The following is a 20,515-nucleotide window of genomic DNA, read 5'->3' as shown; positions in this document are numbered from 1 at the left end:
GGAATATCCCATCTGCCCAGAGTTCATTCCAAGCGTACACAACAATTATGGCTACTGAGTTCATATGATTTTTTGCAGTCACAATTTGTCATGATTAGTCCAGGCATAACTTGGGATACTCTTCCAAAAAAAAGGTGGAAGAAAAATATGGTAAATTAGACAAGATTGATAAATTACTAAACTACCCATATCAAATTAAAACCTTACAACCTTTCACAACTTTTCACTCGCCTACCTCACTCTCGACCGACTAGTCCAATCTAGTCCCATTTTCGTACCAAATGCACCACTAAGATAGTAACTAGACAGGTAAATGAATGCCGTGTGTTTGACACTAGAACGTTTTAGATAAAAAAGGAAATAAAACTGGTGATTCTATATTTAGAAAATATAATTTAATGTGACGAGTACACGACTACTCATAGTGACGTGCATAGTCTATGTCACCCAAACGACGTCTAAGAAGGACCTAACCTGATCATCGTAAGCAGTCGAAATATCTAACGAGAAGATTCTAATAAGAAACATGATGCAATACATAAAGCATACCAGTAAACGAATGCATCAAGATCATCTTTTCCCCTTTCTACGTGCCTTCATCACGATTCCCTCCAGAATCCCATCAGTGCCAAAATTCCCAGAAAATTGTTGAGGATCAACGGGACCTGGCAGCTTAAACGAGACGGAAAAGTGACCCGGAGGACAAAGTTTCTGAGACTGCATTTCAAATATCTGATCAAATCTACACACTGTTTTCTCACCCGTCACCGTTGCTCCCCTTACCGATACTTTACCATCATCCTCAACCTCACAACTGAATTCTCCTGCAGCCACAAGTAAAATTCATGTTTTACCACCACCAGCTAATTTACAAAAACCATAGGTAAATATCACAGATAGGGAGATTCTGGGGAAAAACCCAAAAAAATAAAAACTGAGGAACACCCAGGTAACCATTCATCTGGACTGTATGCACATGTGCATACAAGAAATTGAAGTTGTTCTTGGTTTTTATGCATGTGTGAATGATATGCACATGTGTATACCGGAGAAATCAAATGACTTGTATGCATATGTGCATACCGTCCAAATGAACTGAACGGGTGTTCCTCATTTTTTCATTTTTTTTTTACGGTTTTCCCCTGAACCTAACCACATAGATAGATACAGCCAAAAATGGAAAAGATAGATAGAGAGAAACCAAACCAAACCAAACCAAACCAAACGAACCCAATATATCCTACTAGAAAGTAGGGTCCAAAAGGGGTGGGATGTAGGCATTACCTCAACCACTAAGAATGAGAGGCTGTTTTTGTGAAGACCCATGGCTTGTGCACGAAGCAAAGGCGTGTGCAAGCAGGCAATAAGATAGGTAATCGAGAAATATAATAGATAAAAAAGAGAACATAATTAAGATCACCAAATCTTAAAGTTCACAAGTAATACAATGCCACATCATCACCATCGTGTATATCTATTTCTAAATATTAGAGGAGTTCATAAACTAGTCAATGGTGGTGAATTGGTTATGAATTGAATGGGCGAATTCGGTTGGTTAGTTGAAGGGTCTGATTTTTCTTCTTTTTTTGCAAGCCGGCGGTCTTCTCGTAAATATCTTCTATGACTTGTGAGACAGAGACAAAGGTAAGGCAAGCGCACATCTTCCCCGCCCAGACCAGAGATTCGGGTGGGATATACTGAGGGGCTGTTTGGTTGGTTTTTGATTTAGTCCTATAGGGATAAAGCTGTCTGTGTGGATTGATCTGCCTTAATACATCGGGAAGGTTTTTGTTTGGAAGGCTCTTTTTATAGATAGAAAGAACGTGTTCTTTATAGGGAGGGATAGGTTTGGAAAAAAAAATTGGCTTTCTACATAAAGCTCCCCCCTAAAAGCATATTGAATAAGCCATTTTCTATATCATGAACCCACTACCAAACAGTCATGTACAACTGACCGAATAAGTTGCAAGTCCCATTAAGCTCGTTAAGCTGCTAACATACAGGCCCTGAGTCTGTTTGGTTTGGTTTTAGTTGAAGAGTCTGATTTTACCTGAGCGTATTTGATCTCCATAGGTCCAAAATTTAGTGATTTGAATGAAAAGGTGACAGCTTTTGTAAGTAAACATATACAAACAAAAGAACTTACTTTCATCCCTTTTTACTCCAGGAAGAGAGACACGGAATAGATACGAGTCCTCACATTCCCCAATGTCGATGCTTCCTATATTTGGACCAATATGACCCATCGTAGCGCTTCCAGTCAACGCACATCCACTTTTGGTGGCATTTACGATATTAATCCACTCTTCCCTAGTCGGACGAGAAGGAAGAAATATCATATCTGATCCAAGTTCAGCCAGGGCACTCGATTTCATTCCAGTTGAAAGGCAATCAGCAGAACCACCATTGTTTGTTACACAACCAGAAATTGGAGTACTATTTCCAACTACACTACGTATAGGTGGGGTATCACTATAAGGCACGCCATTGGTCGGCAAAGAACCTTTATGCTTCAATAGAGGACTTAAAGGCGGCGTTTCTTCTTCAGGTCCACCAGAAGATGTTGGCCTTGACTCTTTATGACAATCGATCTCCTGCACATCTATGTTATATAAAACTTTCCCATCAACAGTTGTATGACGCCTGGCGTCATCTCTGTCCAAACGGACATCTTCTAGCCTTGTCAGCCTCTTAAACCTTTCAAGATACTCTGGTCCGATATAAAGGGTATTTGGGTCACTAATGAATACAATGTTGTTAATGGCTTCATACTGACCTTTGAACATCGAATGAGGATGCAAATTCGGAGGGAAGAGATCATCGAATTGTGGGAAAGGTAGAGTTGGGCTTCGAGTAGAGGTTGAGAGATTCCCATGAAAAAATTGTTGGAGCCATGGTAGTTTCAATACGATGGATGGATCGGCTTTTCTAAGCACATAGTAGTAGACTCTCTCTACTTCTACTGTCTTAATGCAAGAACCAGCTAGTTTTTCTGGAGTATATGGTGGAAGACCCTCGGCACGTCTTTGGAAAACAGACTTCTGTGTTTCTTCCTTGAGATCAGGTCCGAAATAGGTACCCATGATGAAATACAAGAGGAAAAACTGATCGTCCGTAGGCGTCCTTCCGCTTGATTTATCGTCCATATCTGATCCCATGTCAATGAGATATTCTCTAACCGGGAATGAGCCCTCCATTAATCTGCAAAATGGAAGGTACCATATAAGGGTAACTAAAGGCAAAACGAAAAAACCAATTATATAACCGGAAGTCAAGGGCAAGTCAATGATGGCATGATGCAACTAGATCATCAAAATAACCATACAATTTATCTAGCACATTGCTTTGCTAAGTGATAACAATGTTTTATTTTCAAAAACCAAGAAGTCCTTTTTCCAACAGTACAGTGAGTACACAAGCATATCAGGAGAAAGGGAAAACGGGGTTATTTGCAGTCAAGATGTCGATCCAAAGATACTACCATGTGAAAGTTTTGAGGTCATAAATCCATGGATAATGCAATGACCAGTGATTAATGACTTCAATAATCTTCAACCCTGTCAGCTCATGTAACAGCTAAATCTTACTTTGAGCAGCTCTATTCAAATAAGTTGAGGGATAATTGTGTTAAGATACAATCATTTTGCTAGAAGCCTAGAGGTATATGCTGTGAATTACATTGTCCTTGGCTGGGTTCTAAAATACGTACAAAATTGGATCATGGGGGAAAAAACTGGACACTATCCTGAAGTGTCAACATGTAACAGCCCAATAGTTGTCAAGTTTTATCCTATTTACTGTTTATTTACTGTTTTTAGGCAGAAAACGACGGTAAAAACACAGATTATATTCTGTTCGTATCTATGAATCGGGACTTAAAGCTTCTTTAAAGGTATGTGTTACCAGTGTTACCGGGTAGTTAACAGTGGTTACAAGGCAGTTAAGGAGGGCACTCACTGATCAGCTTTATTGACCCAAGCACTGAAGCTGAAGACCCTAACTGCAAGGGGGCGCGACCCCCTTGTAGTTAGCTTATGCAAGCATGCTCTCCACACCTCCTAATTTGTATGACAACTTAACCAACACCTCTTCAGTCTCACTCTCATGTAAATCTCAATTACACCAAAAGCTGACGACAATAAATCACCAAGACAATGTTGTCCGAAATAATATTCTAATAAAAACTTAATTTTTATTCTATCAAGTGAGACTGACCCCCAGTGAGCTAGGTTTTTCAGAGAGTAAGGGTCTGTTTGTTAGCAGCTTAATAGGCTTAATGGGACTCATAGCTTATTCGGTCAACTATATATGACTGTTTGTTAGTGGCTTAATGATATAGAAAGTGGCTTAGTCAGTAAGCTTCTAGGGGTGAGCTTTATGCAGAAAGCCAAGTTTTTATTTTCCAAACTTGTCTCCCAATTAAAAAACATGCTCCTTCCATCTAGGAAAACCCCTCCCAAACAAAAACCTTCCCAATCTATACAGACAGATTAATACACACATACAGCTTTATCCATACAGAACTTCATAGAAAACCAACCAAACAGCCCCTAAACCTCAAGACAGAAAAGGACATGGTAAATTTAGCATCCACACTACCCGCTAGTGTGGCCTGGGTAAGGTGGTGTTGGTGGCCACCACCATATTAAGTAACTTATCAATTAATAACTTCAAAAAGGATATATGAATAGTAGAGTTCACACGCAGAATCATCAGTAAGCCTCAACTTCCTTTCTTCTCCCTAGTCCCTACCCCATCAACTATGATGATCTGCCAGACATGAATTCTTTTGGTGTAACAACTTCGAAAACACACCAAACAAATCAATCATTACTCTGACAAACATACTTCCGTAAAGCAAACTTATTCTTCTCTAATGTTTCAATAATGACAGACAAATCAATAGTTATTTTCATTAATATGAATTGTATGTACTTCTGTAAGGCAATTTTCTGAACATACAAAGCAGTGATCAAGTTATGAGAAATTCAAGATCAGAGTAAACTAGAAGATCTAATCCGTGTAGGAGTGTGCAATCAGGGTGGAACAGGACCAGACCGGACTGAAACCGAAAAAAATTATAATGGAACTGAAAATAAACCCAACTAAAGTGGTTCAGTTCCAAACTGGACCGTGAACAAATACATACTTGGGTTTGTTTTGATTTGAAAAATATAAACTTAAAAAAGCGTCATTTCGAGTTTGAAATATAAAAAACTCGGTTTGCTTCTCGTTTTGAACCGGACTGGACCAAACCTAAGACCGATCTTTGAAAAAGTCTGGATCCGAGAACCGAACCGAACATAGCTCGTTCCATTCTGGTTGGTCCAGTCCCGATTCCGCTTTTGTCGGTCCCAACCGAGTTTTTCCTTCCCCCAACTCCACGGAGATGTACAAGTGAATGTTGTTTTGTATGCTAATTTGTTTCACAAATACTGCACTCCAAAAGTGTATTTATCATAAAAGCAATTAAATGGGGTCAAAATATTCCATCTGGACTCCTGGACCACTGAGGAATGAAATTCAATCCACACCCATGAAACAAGTAGCATTCAGAAAGTTGAAATAATTGAATCTAGACCTCCGCTCTCTAGAGATCTGACTGAACTGAATATATGCCTATTTCAGCCTTACGATGGACTGAGTGATAGACTTTTTAATTTTGCAACCTGTTGCAGTCAGTGATGCCCTTTACTTCATGAGACACTTTTAACAAGGAACAAAGAAGAAAGATGTAACAGAGATCAACTTATCGACGTTTTAACTTTCTTACTGTTCTACATGTTTAAGTTGCTATGTACATTAGTTTCTACTTGTATTACATGTTTTACCTGATTACGTTGTCTGCTTGCACACCATTGAATTGTGCACACACCATGGAATCTTTATTCTACCTGCTATATTGCTTGATAGTCTGTTATATTACCTATCTTATTGCCTGCTTGCACACACCCTTGCAGTATGCACAAGCCGAGGGTCTTCACGGAAACGGTCTCTCGATCCTAGTGGTTGAAGTAAGGTCTGCGTACATCCTACCCCTCCCAGACACTACTTTCGAGTGGGATATATTGGGTTCATTTGCTTTAGGTTTCACTTTGAACAACAACCTTATGTCTTCATAAAAAGAAGTCCCTTTCAGACTGTCACGAACTAAAGCTGAATTTGTCAACAACCATTTACTCCACGAGGGTTCTCCGTTTGAGATTGACTAATTATAACAGACTTCTTAGAATTAGAAGAGCCTCATCAACATCAGAAAACCAACAGACATTTCCAAGAAACATAATATATTTGCAATCAATCCAGGTGCTTATTAACAATCTACAACGCGATAGGACCAATTTGTGATAAGATATTCAAGATTATAGGATTGTAAAAAATATTCTGGCATAAGCTATACTTGCAAAAAAAAATACATATCATCGTCTATTTAGAGGAAAACCCTCTTCACTGTGATTCCATATTCTTATTCTTATAAGGCATCCCCTGTGGGAGAATCCTTAACTGTTTTTGAAGGTTGTCTCGGGCTATGCCCAGACTAATCTCGGCAAATTGCGACTGTAAGACATCATCAGCCTTGATAAACTCAGTGGCCACAATTATTGTGGAGCCAGAAACTGAGAATGTAGAGTAGATGAAACATTATATTCCTACTATTCAGAAACTAAAAACATTTATACCAACTTCGTGACCAGTTGTATATCTTATGCTGGATTCCATCAAAAACATTTTATTCCTATTATTCCATCAAAAACAACTACAAGAAGAAAACCATCTGAATGACATCTGAATCTAGTTGTGGAAGGTTAAAATGCAAACCCAAAAGAAATAGAGCCATGAATTGCTTCTGGAGGTCAAACTATTAGTTTCTAAATTCAAATTTTGTTAAAGATTCTCTCACGAATTTAACAGTAAGCTTATTCTGCTCGTAGAAATTAGGATATGACATAAAGTTCAAAAAGATTTGAAAGGATCCGTATCCATTCTCAATATGAAAATTTTGAACTTCAAATTCAAACTGCACACATTTTAACGAATTGAGAGAGTATAATCAATCACCAATTTTCTTTCCTCCCGTAACATTTGACTCGCTAAATTAGAATCTCTGTTGAGTATACATCGATTATCGAATGTATCCAATCACAAGGGCATGAAAAAAATCCAACCCACAATTTCTCAGAAAAAACGAATGATTATAAAACAAATTCATCGTTGATGACTAATCAACATAAACACGACCAGAAAACATGAATGCATGTTAAGAATACGAATCCGATTGCAAAGAAAACCTGAGGAGTCGAAATCAGAGTTGGGGAGAACTTTCCAACAATAGAAAGTGAAAGATGGGAGGAAATCTGACCTTTAACGAAGCGAAATCGTGGAAGGTTTGAAGCAAGAAGAATTGGGCGATGAATCAGTGGTTGCGATTATTGATTTTTGAGGGTTGAAGGGTGGTGAGCTCCGGTAGTTGCACTCATGCCGCCGGCAGTAGTATTGAATAAAGAAAATCTACGACGTGGATTCTTTGGCTTTTACCCATCAATCCAAAACTGTATTTAAATTTACCATCAAAACAAATATAATTATTATTTTATCATGTTCTTTTTGTTGAATTCAACTCTAAAGAATTGTTAAATGGTTTGGTGTAAAATAATTAATTGGTCAAAATAATTAAAAAACTCTTTTGTAAAATAAAATATAATTGTTTGGTAATTGTGTATAATAAAATTAATGCTTTTAATGGTTAAGGAGATTCATGATACAAAATCATTCAGAGGGTTTTAAAACCATTAAGAGACATGATTTTTTTTTTTACCAAACAAGATTCATCTTTTAACGATTCAGAGGTTGCCTATTAATAAAACTATTAAGAGGTAAACAAACAACCTCTTAACTCTAAACTACGCATTTGTTTGGGATTTGCTTATAAAAATACTTATTCACTTATTTCGGTGTGACACTGGTAATAAGCACTTTTTAGTGTTTGGATAAACAACTTATACTAGTATCAAACCGGTAATAAAGAGTTTTTGAAGAAATTATAATAAGTTGATAAACATTTTTATAGAAAATGATAAGTTGTTTCAAATAAGCAATCCCAAACACCCCATTAATCCTTTTTTTTAGTTATCACTAAAATTCCGTTAAGTAAGAGACATTTTCAGTCATTTCGTCGACTTTTTTGTTTTTTATTTGATCAAAATTGATTATACGATTTTTATTCATGTCGTTTCTGATTGGGTAAAAGACAATGCTTTCGATAAAACAAGGAAAACGTTCCACAATTATTAGAGTTTTTACCGGTCGTTAAAGGGAGGGACTAAATTTGTATATTTTTGCAAACCATAAAGGCAAAGATTGTTATTTTTAATAACCATAGGGACTAAATTGTAGTTTACAATTGAAAATGGTAAATTTAACAACAATTTATTATATGATGTTTATTTTTATTTAATTAAGTTTCAATTTTAAATAGATAAAATCTTGTTTAACAACACTTTATTACAATTTTGTTTGGAAAAAAACTAATTATAATTTTATAAATAGATAAAATCTTGTTTAAGATATCTCTTGTTGTTTTTTAAAATATGTCTTTTTTTCTATTAACCTAGATATTCAACCCGCTATGTGAGCCGACTAATCCCAATAAAAACATAATGGAATACGTTTTATTTTAATACAATTTATCTTACATTTAATAATAATTATAGGTTTAATATCGAGATATGTGTCTTCAAAGTGAATATTATAACTTTAAATAAAGAATATAAATTTGATAAATGAATTTAAATTTTTACTTATCTGTTTGGTTTGTAGGATTTGAAATGGAATTGAATTTTATTTATTTATTTATAAAATAATTTATATTACATGTTCATTTATTCTAAAATGACAATGTTATACAATTAACATGTAAAATTTGTGTGTACTTGTTTATTCGATCTAAATACGGGGTAGATCATGCGCCAACACACGAAAAGTTGAAATAAAAAAAATGTGTTGTAATAGTATGGTATGGATCGAGTATCCTTCTGTGGAGTCTAGTTTCACACAATGGTTACCATTAACGCATCTAATTGCAAAACCAACATGTTGATACCACGGTGGTGGAGCAGACGTAAGCAGTAAGTACGTTGCAGAACTTGTGATGTCTATAATGTGTAATATCACATATTCTGAAGCAATTGGTTCAATCGATTTACTCCACTAAAAAAGCCTCTCAAACAACATATGGGCCCGGTTTAGCAATTTTCCAAATCTGAACTGGACCGCCAAAACCAATCCAATTTCGCTTAAGCCGACTGACTTTTACGGTTTATTGGTTTTTTTTTAAACACCCTTGCTACTATGTCATTTGATCACCACAAATCTTACCTGATAAGGTAAGTTAGAGTGTTTGACTCTCACCTGGTACATGCTTACTCGAATAACGTTGGTAAATAACCCTTTAGCCTTTTTATTGAAGAGTTAAGTTCCGATAAGAAAGAAGTTATGATGATAAGCATAAGAAGAGATCTCTGATCTCCACTCTTAGATCAATCCTAATTAAATGTCAACAACACTAAGGAGGTGCACCGAGACGCACTAGATCAAATTCCCTTCTAAAGCGCAATTCATGGGTGACATGAGATAAAAAGTGATCAAGGGTACAAGTCTCATTCTTACACTTCTCACCATAACTTTCCTTCTGGCAATGATCATTCGCCCTTATTTGAATGTGTAACTAAAAACAAGAAAAATTTTCAATAAATAACAATATTAGTCTCTAAATTCTAATTTAACTATCGGACTTTAAAACCGTTACTAAAATCATCCAACTTCCGAAAACCGTTATCGCAAAATTCAGAATCTTGATATACTTTCTCCACGGAAGCCCGGATATTTTCCCAAGTTACCCTTAACTCCGAGACTTCAATTCCTCCACCCTAGTTTCGGTTGCCTTTAGCGCTTTTGCGTAGATGCTTATCAACTGCAAAAACGATCATTTGTCGAACATTAGTCATGGAGGGGGGATATGATATCCTATGAACATTTAAGGTTACTACAACTTTAGCCTCACAGATAAGAAGATGGTCATCTAACAGATTCTTCAAAACAGAGAAAAATGGAAATTTTGAGTTTTAACCCTTTTTTTCTCCATCGGATCATCCAAATTTTCTCGAAATAAATAAAGTAAGAGAGAGAAAGTAAGAATCTCTAAATTTAAAGAACTCTTTAAAATTAACAGCTAAACAGATGAATGTTTTTTAAATGTTTTACTTTAAACGATAAAGTTGAATGTAATGAAGTTCATTTAGGGTGCGTTTGGTACACTGGACATGGACAAGACAGAACAGGACATGGATGAATAGGGATGTAGAAAACCCGAATGATCTGAAATCTGAACCTGAACAAAAAACAAGGAAAACCCGAATTCCCTGAAATGCAAAAATCCGAAACCCGATTTTTGGGGGATATTTTAGTGCGGGTTGGGCTTGAATTTTGGCTACCTAATCTGCCCGAAAGCCCAAAATATATGTGTATATATATTGTAAATATTACATAAATAATTTATTTACCTATTATCAATTTCATCAATCCTCTCAATCGATTGAATTCATCCTTAAAATCGATTAAATATGTATATTTTGTGCATTATAACTATATACCCGAATCAATCCGAAACCCAAAATTTGGGGCTTGGTTTCCATATTCGAAATCCGATCAGATTTTTGGTTGTTTTTGAAGATTTTAATGTTTGTTTCTCCGTTTTGGAGAAATTATAGAGAATCTGTTGAAAAAAAATGGTGCTTCAAAGTTGATGGATAACGTACCTCGTCAACTTCGCCGGAGGTGATTATAAATGGCGGAGACATCATTATGATGTCACCGGAAATACGTACTAACATCCCGTGTTTTTGACACTCGGCTCCAAAATATGCACCTACCCCTGAACTCGAATATTATCAAAATCCGATATAGTTAAGGATTTTGTGTAATACTCGGGATAAATATGAACGTATATGTAATTAAAAAAACAAGCGCATTCTTCTCACCCCATTCAGGCGGGAAGGGAGTGTCACATGACTTGCTATCGGCAAATTCAGTCGCCAAGATCAACCCCGTTCCACGTATCTACAAAATCGATAAACATATGATAACGACAAAATAAATGTCCCCAATGAAAAAGGCACACAGTTTTAGAAATGTGTAAGTATTGCAGTTTCTAATAACTAAATGACAATTTTACCCTTAACAATAGAGGGATTAATGAATTTCGTCATGTTTATAATTAAGGGTAGAATTGGAAAATAGACATTTATTTTGGAACAGAAAGAGTAATATACATTTATTATAAACGGAAAAGTCATTTGATGGTGATGAAATACCTCTCCGATTATAGGACTCGATGAAAAGGCTTTTAAACCATCTTGAAACCTCGGTGCGATGCTATTCACTTGCTCAACGATGTTTCTCTCCCTGGAAATACAAAAAATGGCTTAAAGAGAGTCTTTACGGGAAAGACCTTTCTACCCTTTAGGTGGAGGATAGTTCTGCGTACATCTCACCATCTAGACCCTACTTTTAAGTGAGATATACCGGCTTAAAAGGAATTTCACGCCACATAATTCTATATATATATATAAACAAGAAAAGCACATGGAAATATGAAAGCAAACTTACCGGTAAATCTTGAGTGCTTCCAAAGCAACGGCACACGATACAGGATGCCCAGAGTACGTGAATCCATGAGACAAAACTCCTAACAAATATAACGGTCCGAAAATGTAGTTCAAGACCAAATACAAATCACAAAATCAAATGGAATAACTTTTAACTAGATTTGGTTTTTCTTTTTCAAAATTCGACGTATCAACTTTTTTGGGCTCAAATCGACTTCTTTTCCTTTTTTCGGTTTCTTCAAACCTTGTGGTCGAACTTTCTTTTTCTGGGTCTTCACGAAAACAAACACTCTACCCCTTGGGGTAAACATAGACCTGCATACATCCCCCCGCAGACCCCACCTGATATACCGGGCTCTTTTGTTTTTTCTTTTAAATGGAACAGCGTTCGTGATCTTACCGAGTTCATTGCTCTGGGAAGATATGACATCTGCAACTTCCGGGCTAACAAGAACAGCTCCAATAGGCATATATGCAGAGGAAAGGGCCTGAACAAACACGGGTTTCAGAATTTTGTTGAAGTTTTAGTTCTTGAACGGAAAGATTATATTGAAAGACGGGTCCGATGTGAGATGAATGGATCATTCTACCTTGGCTATGGAGACAAGATCGGGCTTAATGTTGTATTTATCGCATCCAAACATAGATCCAATCCTCCCAAAAGCACAAATAACCTATAAATAACGACTATAAAACATGAATCACAAACTCAAGACGTCGTTAATGCTGAAAATTTTAAAGAACTACTGCTGTACCTCATCTGCAATGAATAGAATGTCGTATTTCTTAACAACTTCCTGGACCTGCATACGGGTTTAAAAGACCAGATATTAAAGACCAAAATCATATATAATCACTCGTTTGAATGATGTATTCTATAGATCACAAATATATCTACTACAAGATCTGTTTTATAGGACGCCAAGTATATCTAAATTCCTAATAGACAGCTTTATTGGACTTAAAGTGTCCGTCCTATGTAAAAGTGTTGCAATAAGTTGATAGGACGCTCTTGGAAGTCTTGACAAGATTTAGGACACTTGAAATAAAGTGTTCTATAAAAAAGCTAATAGGACACTTTTGAGAAGTGTCATATGAACACATCTTTTTATAGGAATCTTGTTCGGATGCCCAATACTATCAAGCACCAACTTATTGTAACATTTTTACATACGATGCACAACTGTTTGGTCCTATAAAGCTGTCTATTAAGACATATTTGGTGTCCTATAAAGCTGATTTTGTTGTAATGGTGCTTATCACAAGAAAGCACAAGATGATGTATCACTAAGGAAGTGAATGGTTCAATTACACTAAGTTATGATACGGACGCACAACCCTGAACCCTGATATGTGAAGGTATAGAAATTCAACCTTCTCAAAATAACCTACAGGTGGAGGTATCACCCCTCCTGCTCCCATTACTGGTTCTGCAATAAACGCAGCAATCTGAAATCAACAAACATGTAACGAATGTCATCCACAAGAACGACTAACGATCTTTGATTAATACATGTATCTTTTACAATACCGTTTCTGGTCCCTCTTTGATAATCAGGTTTTCCAAATTGGTTGCTAATCTGGTTGAAAACTGTTCCTCCGTTTCACCTACCACACGATTTACATCAACTTTTAATCATTCAAACTCATCAATCTTGATAAATGGGTTCGTTTGGTTTGGTTTATAAATTTTTTATAACTGGCATGGAGATTAAAAGTAAAGATATCTTAAAAAAAAAGGCAAATGCAGACCTGGAAGATGAAATCGCCAATAATGGGGACAGTCCGTATGCAACACAAATGGAGTTGGCAGATCAAATTTCTGATGTAATGCCGGAAGGCTGACAAAAACAAAGATAAATATCGAGAATTTGAACCAAAAAGCTGAAGCATTTCATTCGACAATAGCAATTTCTTGAAGATCATACCCAGAAAGACTAGCTGATATGAGAGTTGAACCGTGGTATCTGTGAAAATATATAGAACCAAATTAGAACAAAAGACACGGAAATGAAAGAAATGCAAGAACGATCACTTGAAAAAGAAAATTACGCTTTAGATCTAGCAATAAATTTCTTCTTGTTTGGCCTTCCAAGCGCGTTGTTATAATACCATACCAGTTTCACCTATAAAATGGAAGAACAAAATGATGGAGATGAGAATTCTATGTTTATTTGTTCAAGAATGGTTTTTAAAAGTTAGTTATTATAGGTGGAAAAAGATATAAACCCGAAAAGGTTTCAAGAAAATTGGTTAGTACCGGAATCATGATCATTCGTTAAAGAACTATGAATTAACTAGACAAAATAAGTTGATAAGCAAACCTGAGTATCGTTAGCTTCGGAGCCACTATTTGTGAAAAAGACTTTCTTCATTTTACTTGCTGTAAACATTTCAATGAGTTCTTTTGCAAGATCCTGCATGCAATATAGAAAAGGAAGCAGTTTTAATGGTCATATGAATGAATCCATTTTTATATATATTGAATACCCACAAATGATTAATCATACCAGAGATGGTTTTGTGGTTCGGTTCCAAAAGGAGTGGTAGAATGGTAAAGTATTTAGCTGTTTGGTTGCAGCCGCAACAAGCCGTGGCTCACTCCCCCCTGAAAGTTCCGGAAAGTAAGGTGCGTCAAAAATTGAATAAACTACTCGTTTTTGTAAAACGTTTCATAGCAAGCACCCTTTAACTTTTGGACTTTTTAACATTAGCATACACTACAACAAAATCGACTTCATCGGATGTCAAATATATGTCTAGCTGTTTGGTTGGTTTTTCCATTAACTCTTTTATGGACAAATCCGTCTGTGTGGATTAATCATTTGTATAGACTAGGAGGTTTTTGTTTGGGAGGATTTTTTCATAGATGGATGGAGCGTGTTTTTAGATTGGAAGGGGAAGTTTAGAAAAAAGACTAGGTTTTTCCTGCATAAAGCTCCTCCCTAGAAGCTTACTGAATAAGTCACTTTCTATATCATTAAGCCACTAGCAACTAGTCAAGTATAGCTGACTGAATAAGCTGTGGGTCTGATTAAGCGGTCCAATTAAGCTCATTAAGTTGCTAACAAACAGGCCTTTAATAGACTGTTATATAGGACTACGTTTACATGACTGAACAATTGTACTACATATGTAGAACAAGTTTTTTAGCTTAAATTATCAGTCTTGCATTATTTAGAATAGAAGACTGTACCTAAAGCCGTGCACCATAGACCAGCAAGAGAATCAAGATACTTCTTCCCATTTATATCGTAGACATATGAGCCCTATAAGACCAAGAACCCAAAAAAATGGAGTAAAAAAGAGTCAATCTTCATAGTGATAAAAAAAAGTCAACCTTGATATGATCAGGTAGCCCACTATTAATATCCACCTTCAAGTACCCATTTCGAGAAACTCGAGAAGATAGATAACAGATGACAAAAAGTGAGTTGGTTCTTAAAGTCCAACTCTTGAGAATGAACATACCAAGAACACAATTTTAATTGAATTTAACACTTTTGTTGAGCTTCCTACGCACCAAATCTTCTAGATACATGGAGTATTATGTCGATAATGTTTACCTCAGACTTCTCGATTACCAAGGGATCTGAATCACTAGTCTGCCATCCGGCGGTGAAAGGAGCCAGCATGTCGTGTCCCTTGAACCTGAGATTAGAATAATTGGTCAGATTAGGTGGCTAGTCTTCACAGAAACACTCGCTCTACTTTTTGGGAGTGGAGGTCAGGTCTGCATACATCTCATCTCCCCCAGCCCACCTTCGGGCGTGAGATACTGGGCTTGTTTGGTTTTGGTTAGATTAGGTGTGTTTTGTACACGGGACTCGACAAGACTATATGGGACAGACCAGGGAGAGTGAGGTAGCCGGGTGAAAGAATTATGCAAGAGTTTAGGGTAAGTTGACATGGGTAGTTTAGTAATTTACCAATCTTGTCTCTTGGTCTTCTTCCAACTAATTTGGTGTCAGTCATGTCCTATCCCGGTCTAAAATATCACATCAAACATAGCCACATAGGACAACACGCTTTTTGTTATGTCCTGTCCCATGTGCCCCATACCAAATGCACCCTGAACGGATCATACGCTTTGACTTTCAAACAAACAAACTCCTTTCCAATTTAACAAAACGATTTATTACGAACTTAACACCAGTAGTTTTCTATTTTCTAGCAATTAAGAAAGAAAATTCGATCTTTGTTAGTCATAGCATCAAAGATGCATTGCTATAACATACCCATTACGATCAACTGAGAGATCATCACTTTGTACTGCATCTGTACTCGTCCACCTCACCAGTAGAGCTCTAGAACCCCCGACGGTTTTTGTGTACGAACCTATCTGTATAATACACATCTTCTCAAAAACATTAGAGTTGAAATTCTAAAGATAACATTAATTCCAGTGCAGCATTTGGAGTGTTAGTAACCATGGCATTATAGAAATATGCATGAAATATAAAGTTACAACCTTTCACACTTATGCAAATATGAACATATATAAGATCTTTATAAATAGCTTCACTTTCGCCACCCCGAAAAAATTGTGCAATGCTTCGTCTGGTCATCCGGTCTAATAAAAGTGGTTGACTAAAACCAAGTCAAACCAAATTGACACGGTACATCCCACTTGGAAGTAGGTCGGAGGGTGGGTTGTATTCCCAAAGAGTATAACAGTTGTTTCAGAGTACGAGCCAAAAAACGTAAAAAGGAACAAAGACCAGCACGTATAAGATAAATTTCATGAACAAGATTAATATCGTGATTTTGGAAGGATTCCGGTAGGAAAACAGTGCGGACCTGCACCTGGACAGAAAGACCCGCATTGGCTTTGGTCCCCACTTTTGGTTATAAAATTTACAAATATAACAAAAGACTCGATCAATACATGACAATATCATTGGGACCAAAGGAGTATAAGCTTTTCAATATTTTAGAGTTCTAAAGCATCCTTTTTATTAAAGGAAATTGACAACAAATATATAAAAATCGATAAAGTTGATGCAAAGAAACATTCTTTATGAACTAACAACTACTTAATCATTTGAAAAGAATACAACAACAACCAAAAAAGCAGATCACAAAAAGGGGAGATACATCTGCATAGCAGGTGGTCGCCCTGGGATTAGTCTGCTAGCATAGCGGGTTGTTAATAAAAAAAAAAGGGGGAGATACGAATCTTATGTCTTATTCGCCTCGAATGTGTAGCTCCATTGGTAAATGGGTAGAGCGAATTTGCTCAAATACACAACGGTTTTAAATTTGAATCCTGCAAGAAACATGCTCTCTAGAATCCCTCCTCACATGTGGTTCTTAGAGGTGGGTTATGTGGGGCTAGTCGGTGTTGTTATCGGTAAGCTTCAATAAGATCTTAATATGCTTCAATAAGATCTTAATCATCCAAAATTAAGTATCTGTTTGTTAGCATCTTAATGAACTTAATAGGACGAACAGCTTATTCGGTTGGCTTAGCGATATAGAAATATAGAAACATTCCCAACCTATACAAATAGATTGATTAATCCATTCAGACAGTTATATCCATAGATGACTCAATGGAATACCAATCAAACAGCCCCTAATCCAGTAGTCTCAGTAGGATCGATAAGATCAAATCGAGCCAGTATTAGTAGAACACTACTTTTAACAAGCACCCATTTAACTTCGGTAAACATACATTACCATTCTAATCTCCCCTAAACTGGTTTTGATTTTGATTCTGATTCCGATTCCGATTCCGATTCCGATTGAATGCATGAATGGGAAGAATAAGAGGGGCTGACCTGTGCGGTGGCCTTTCGCAACAGAGTATTCATCTTCTTCTATTGTATTATTTGTATGATAAAAGCACCAAGAATCGATTGAATGCTTTGTTGAAAGAAGATATGATTGTCTGCAGAAGGGATATCGGCGAGAGATTTAAAAGAGAGGGGGTGGTGTTGATTCGTTGAAAGCCACCTCATACTCATAGTCAAGGTTGTTGTCGACGGATAACGATGCTGATTGCATAACAAAAGAAACGTAATTGAATTTTAGAGTTTATCTTTTTATCCCTGCCAATATTTGATAAAAATTCTTAAAAACTATTTTTTTATATATAAAATATTATTTATTAATGTATATTATTTAAAATTTAAGATTACAAGTAAATTTATTTTATATTATAAAATATTTGACAAAAACTCTTAAAAACTTCATTTTTATGCATGAAAAACTGTTTATTGATGCATATTACTTAAAATTCAAGATTATAAGTAAATTATGCATAAGTACAATTTATTAACGATTCATGTTTGAATTCGAGTAACTAACTGTAGATAAATATAATTAAATAAACGATAAACATCTCATTTTAAATATAAAAAATCTAAAATATAATTAGGATAATCATTGAATTCTAACAAAATCTTTAATTATTATTTTTATAAAAAAATTATATTATTAAATCAAAAATAAGAAAATAAATTAAAGAAATACAGAAAAAAGGGGAATTTTTAAATAGTGAGTTTATCAATATTTTTTTTTTAATTTTCGTATGACATTTTCATATTTATATTTTATTCAAAATTTTAAAATATTATTCTTTTCTCAAAACCACATAAACCGTATTATAACATCGACTGAGATAAAAAAACGAAACATTAAAATTGAAATGCATTTCACTGTATTATGCGAGTACCATTCTAATTATTATTATAAAAGAGAAACACGTAATCTCAACCAGACGCATATCGATTAATGTAGCGAGATACATCTCAATTTTAGTGTTTCATTTTTTTTTATCTCGGTCGATGTTATAATACGGTTTTATGTGGTTTTAAGAAAGCGTAATATTTTTTATTTTTAAATAAAACATAAATATGAATATATCATAAAAAATTGAAAAAAATATTTATATTAAACCAAACTAACTATTTGGAATTTCTCCATTTTTTGTGTATTTTTTTATTTCATTTTTTTTTATTTTTTGTTTGATAATATAATTTTTTAATAAAAATAATAATTAAGTATCTTCTTAAAAGTTGACGATCATAATTATATTTTATATTTTTTATATTTAAAATAAGATGTTTATTTTTTATTTAATTATGTTTATTTGTAGTTAATTATATGAATTCAAACATGAACTTTTAATAAGTTGTACTTGTGCATAATTACTTGTAATCTTGAATTTTAAACAATGTGCATGAATAAACAATACTTCATGAATAAAAATGATTTTTAAAAGTTTTTGTCAAATACTTTATTATATAGTATATATAATAAAATACTAGAAGGGTACTCGCGCAATGCAGTGAAATACATCTCGATTTTAATGTTATATTTTATTTTTTGTCTCTGTCGATGTTATAATACGATTTTATGTGTTTTTAAGAAAACAATAATGATTTTATTTTTGAATAAAAAATAAATTTGAAAAAAAATGTCAATATTAATATCAAATCAACTATTTAAAAATTCTCATTCTTATGTAATTTTTTTAAATTTTTTTTAGTTATAATTTAATTTAAGTTTAATAATAAAATAATTTATTTTTGGTTTAACAATATAACATTTTATAAAGATAATAATTAAGTATTTTGTTAGAACTCAATGATTATCCTAATTATGTTTTAGATTTTTTATATTCAAAATGAGATGTTTATACTGTATTTGATTATGTTTATCTACAGTTAGTTACACGAATTCAGATATGGAGCTTTAATAAGTTGTACTTACGCACAATCTACTTGTAATATTGAGTTTTAAGTAACATGCATTAATAAACAATACTTTATGCATAAAAAGTGGTTTTTAAGTTTTCAAGTTACATATATGAAAACTTGTCATTTTGTTCAAATTTTGAGTTTCCAAGTAATTATGTTTAAGATTTTTAATTATAAAGAATAAATCTTGCAAGTACTAAAGTTACAATGTTTAATATTCCATACATAAAAAGTACAAAAAAGTAAATAATTAAACGTGTCATTACCATTCTACTACCGTGATATGTGACTTCCAATATTATATATCAACCAAGTTTGCATACTTGGTATGGTGCTACCAACCGTACCAATTAAGTTGGTACTAATTTGATTGGTACGAGGTGATTTGGTAAAATTGTCACTCCTGTATACAACAACTATAAGGGTACTTGCGCAATGCAGTGAGATAAATCTCGATTTTAATGTTCTATTTTATTATTTGTATATGTCAATGTTATAATACGATTTATGTGTTTTTAAGAAAGCAATAATGATTTTATTTTTTAATATGATATAAATTTGAATATATCATAAAAAATTTGAAAAAAAAAATATATGAATGTTAATATCAAATCAACTATTTAAAAGTTCATGTAATTTTTTTTTATTATAATTTTATTTAAGTTTAATAATGAAATAATTTATTTTTGGTTTAATAACATAACATTTCATAGGGATAATAAATAAGTATTCTGTTGAAACTTAATGATTATCCTAATTATATTTTAGAATTTTTATATTTAAAATGAGATATTTATCTTGTATTTGATTATGTTTATCTGTAGTTAGTTACACAAATTTGGATATAGAGCTTTAATAAAGTGTACTTACGCACAATCTACTTGTAATATTGAGTTTTAAGTAACATGCATTAATAAACAGTACTTTATGCATAAAATTTAGTTTTCAATAATTTTTGTCAAATGTTTTATAATATAGTATAAATAAAATTTGAAAATATCATGAAAGTACGCGTTCAGTCACCATTTTGATGTCGATTTTATTCAAATATAAAATTTGTATTTTCCCCCCTTTTTTGTTGAGAAGTTGTGTTAAATTTTCATATTGTGTTACAATAAATTTTAGATTTTGATGTATGACATGGAC

At 34.2% G+C, this 20,515-nt stretch overlaps 2 protein-coding genes across 3 annotated transcripts; both read right to left on the bottom strand.

Annotated features, from left to right (window-relative positions):
• Window positions 1-356: 356 nt before the first annotated feature.
• Window positions 357-7,460, bottom strand: LOC112527498 (increased DNA methylation 2-like). Its single transcript, XM_025138185.1, has 3 exons — window positions 7,361-7,460; window positions 2,147-3,201; window positions 357-824 (listed from the first exon to the last, which is right to left on the bottom strand). The coding sequence occupies exons 2-3, from the start codon at window positions 3,195-3,197 to the stop codon at window positions 571-573; spliced, it is 1,305 nt and encodes a 434-aa protein (XP_024993953.1). The 5' UTR covers window positions 3,198-3,201; window positions 7,361-7,460; the 3' UTR covers window positions 357-570.
• A 2,113-nt stretch (window positions 7,461-9,573) lies between these two features.
• LOC112527486 (gamma aminobutyrate transaminase 1, mitochondrial-like) lies at window positions 9,574-17,553 on the bottom strand. 2 transcript variants are annotated; one of them, XM_025138172.1, is made up of 19 exons: window positions 17,447-17,553; window positions 15,902-16,020; window positions 15,230-15,314; window positions 14,860-14,932; window positions 14,174-14,271; window positions 13,988-14,080; window positions 13,716-13,789; window positions 13,592-13,630; window positions 13,416-13,504; window positions 13,195-13,271; window positions 13,038-13,112; window positions 12,419-12,466; window positions 12,254-12,337; window positions 12,064-12,151; window positions 11,665-11,743; window positions 11,370-11,460; window positions 11,037-11,115; window positions 10,815-10,930; window positions 9,574-9,970 (listed from the first exon to the last, which is right to left on the bottom strand). In XM_025138172.1, the coding sequence occupies exons 1-19, from the start codon at window positions 17,477-17,479 to the stop codon at window positions 9,899-9,901; spliced, it is 1,512 nt and encodes a 503-aa protein (XP_024993940.1). In that variant the 5' UTR covers window positions 17,480-17,553; the 3' UTR covers window positions 9,574-9,898. The 2 variants fall into 2 exon arrangements, with proteins under 2 accessions (XP_024993940.1, XP_024993946.1); XM_025138178.1 differs by having other exon boundaries at window positions 15,902-16,005.
• Between the last annotated feature and the right edge of the window lie 2,962 nt (window positions 17,554-20,515).

Source organism: Cynara cardunculus, assembly GCF_001531365.2.
Source record: "Cynara cardunculus var. scolymus isolate 2C chromosome LG 1, CcrdV1, whole genome shotgun sequence".
NCBI classification, from domain to species: Eukaryota; Viridiplantae; Streptophyta; class Magnoliopsida; order Asterales; family Asteraceae; genus Cynara; species Cynara cardunculus.
Note: the sequence above shows the minus strand (reverse complement) of the source record. Positions and strands in the feature narration are given on the sequence as shown.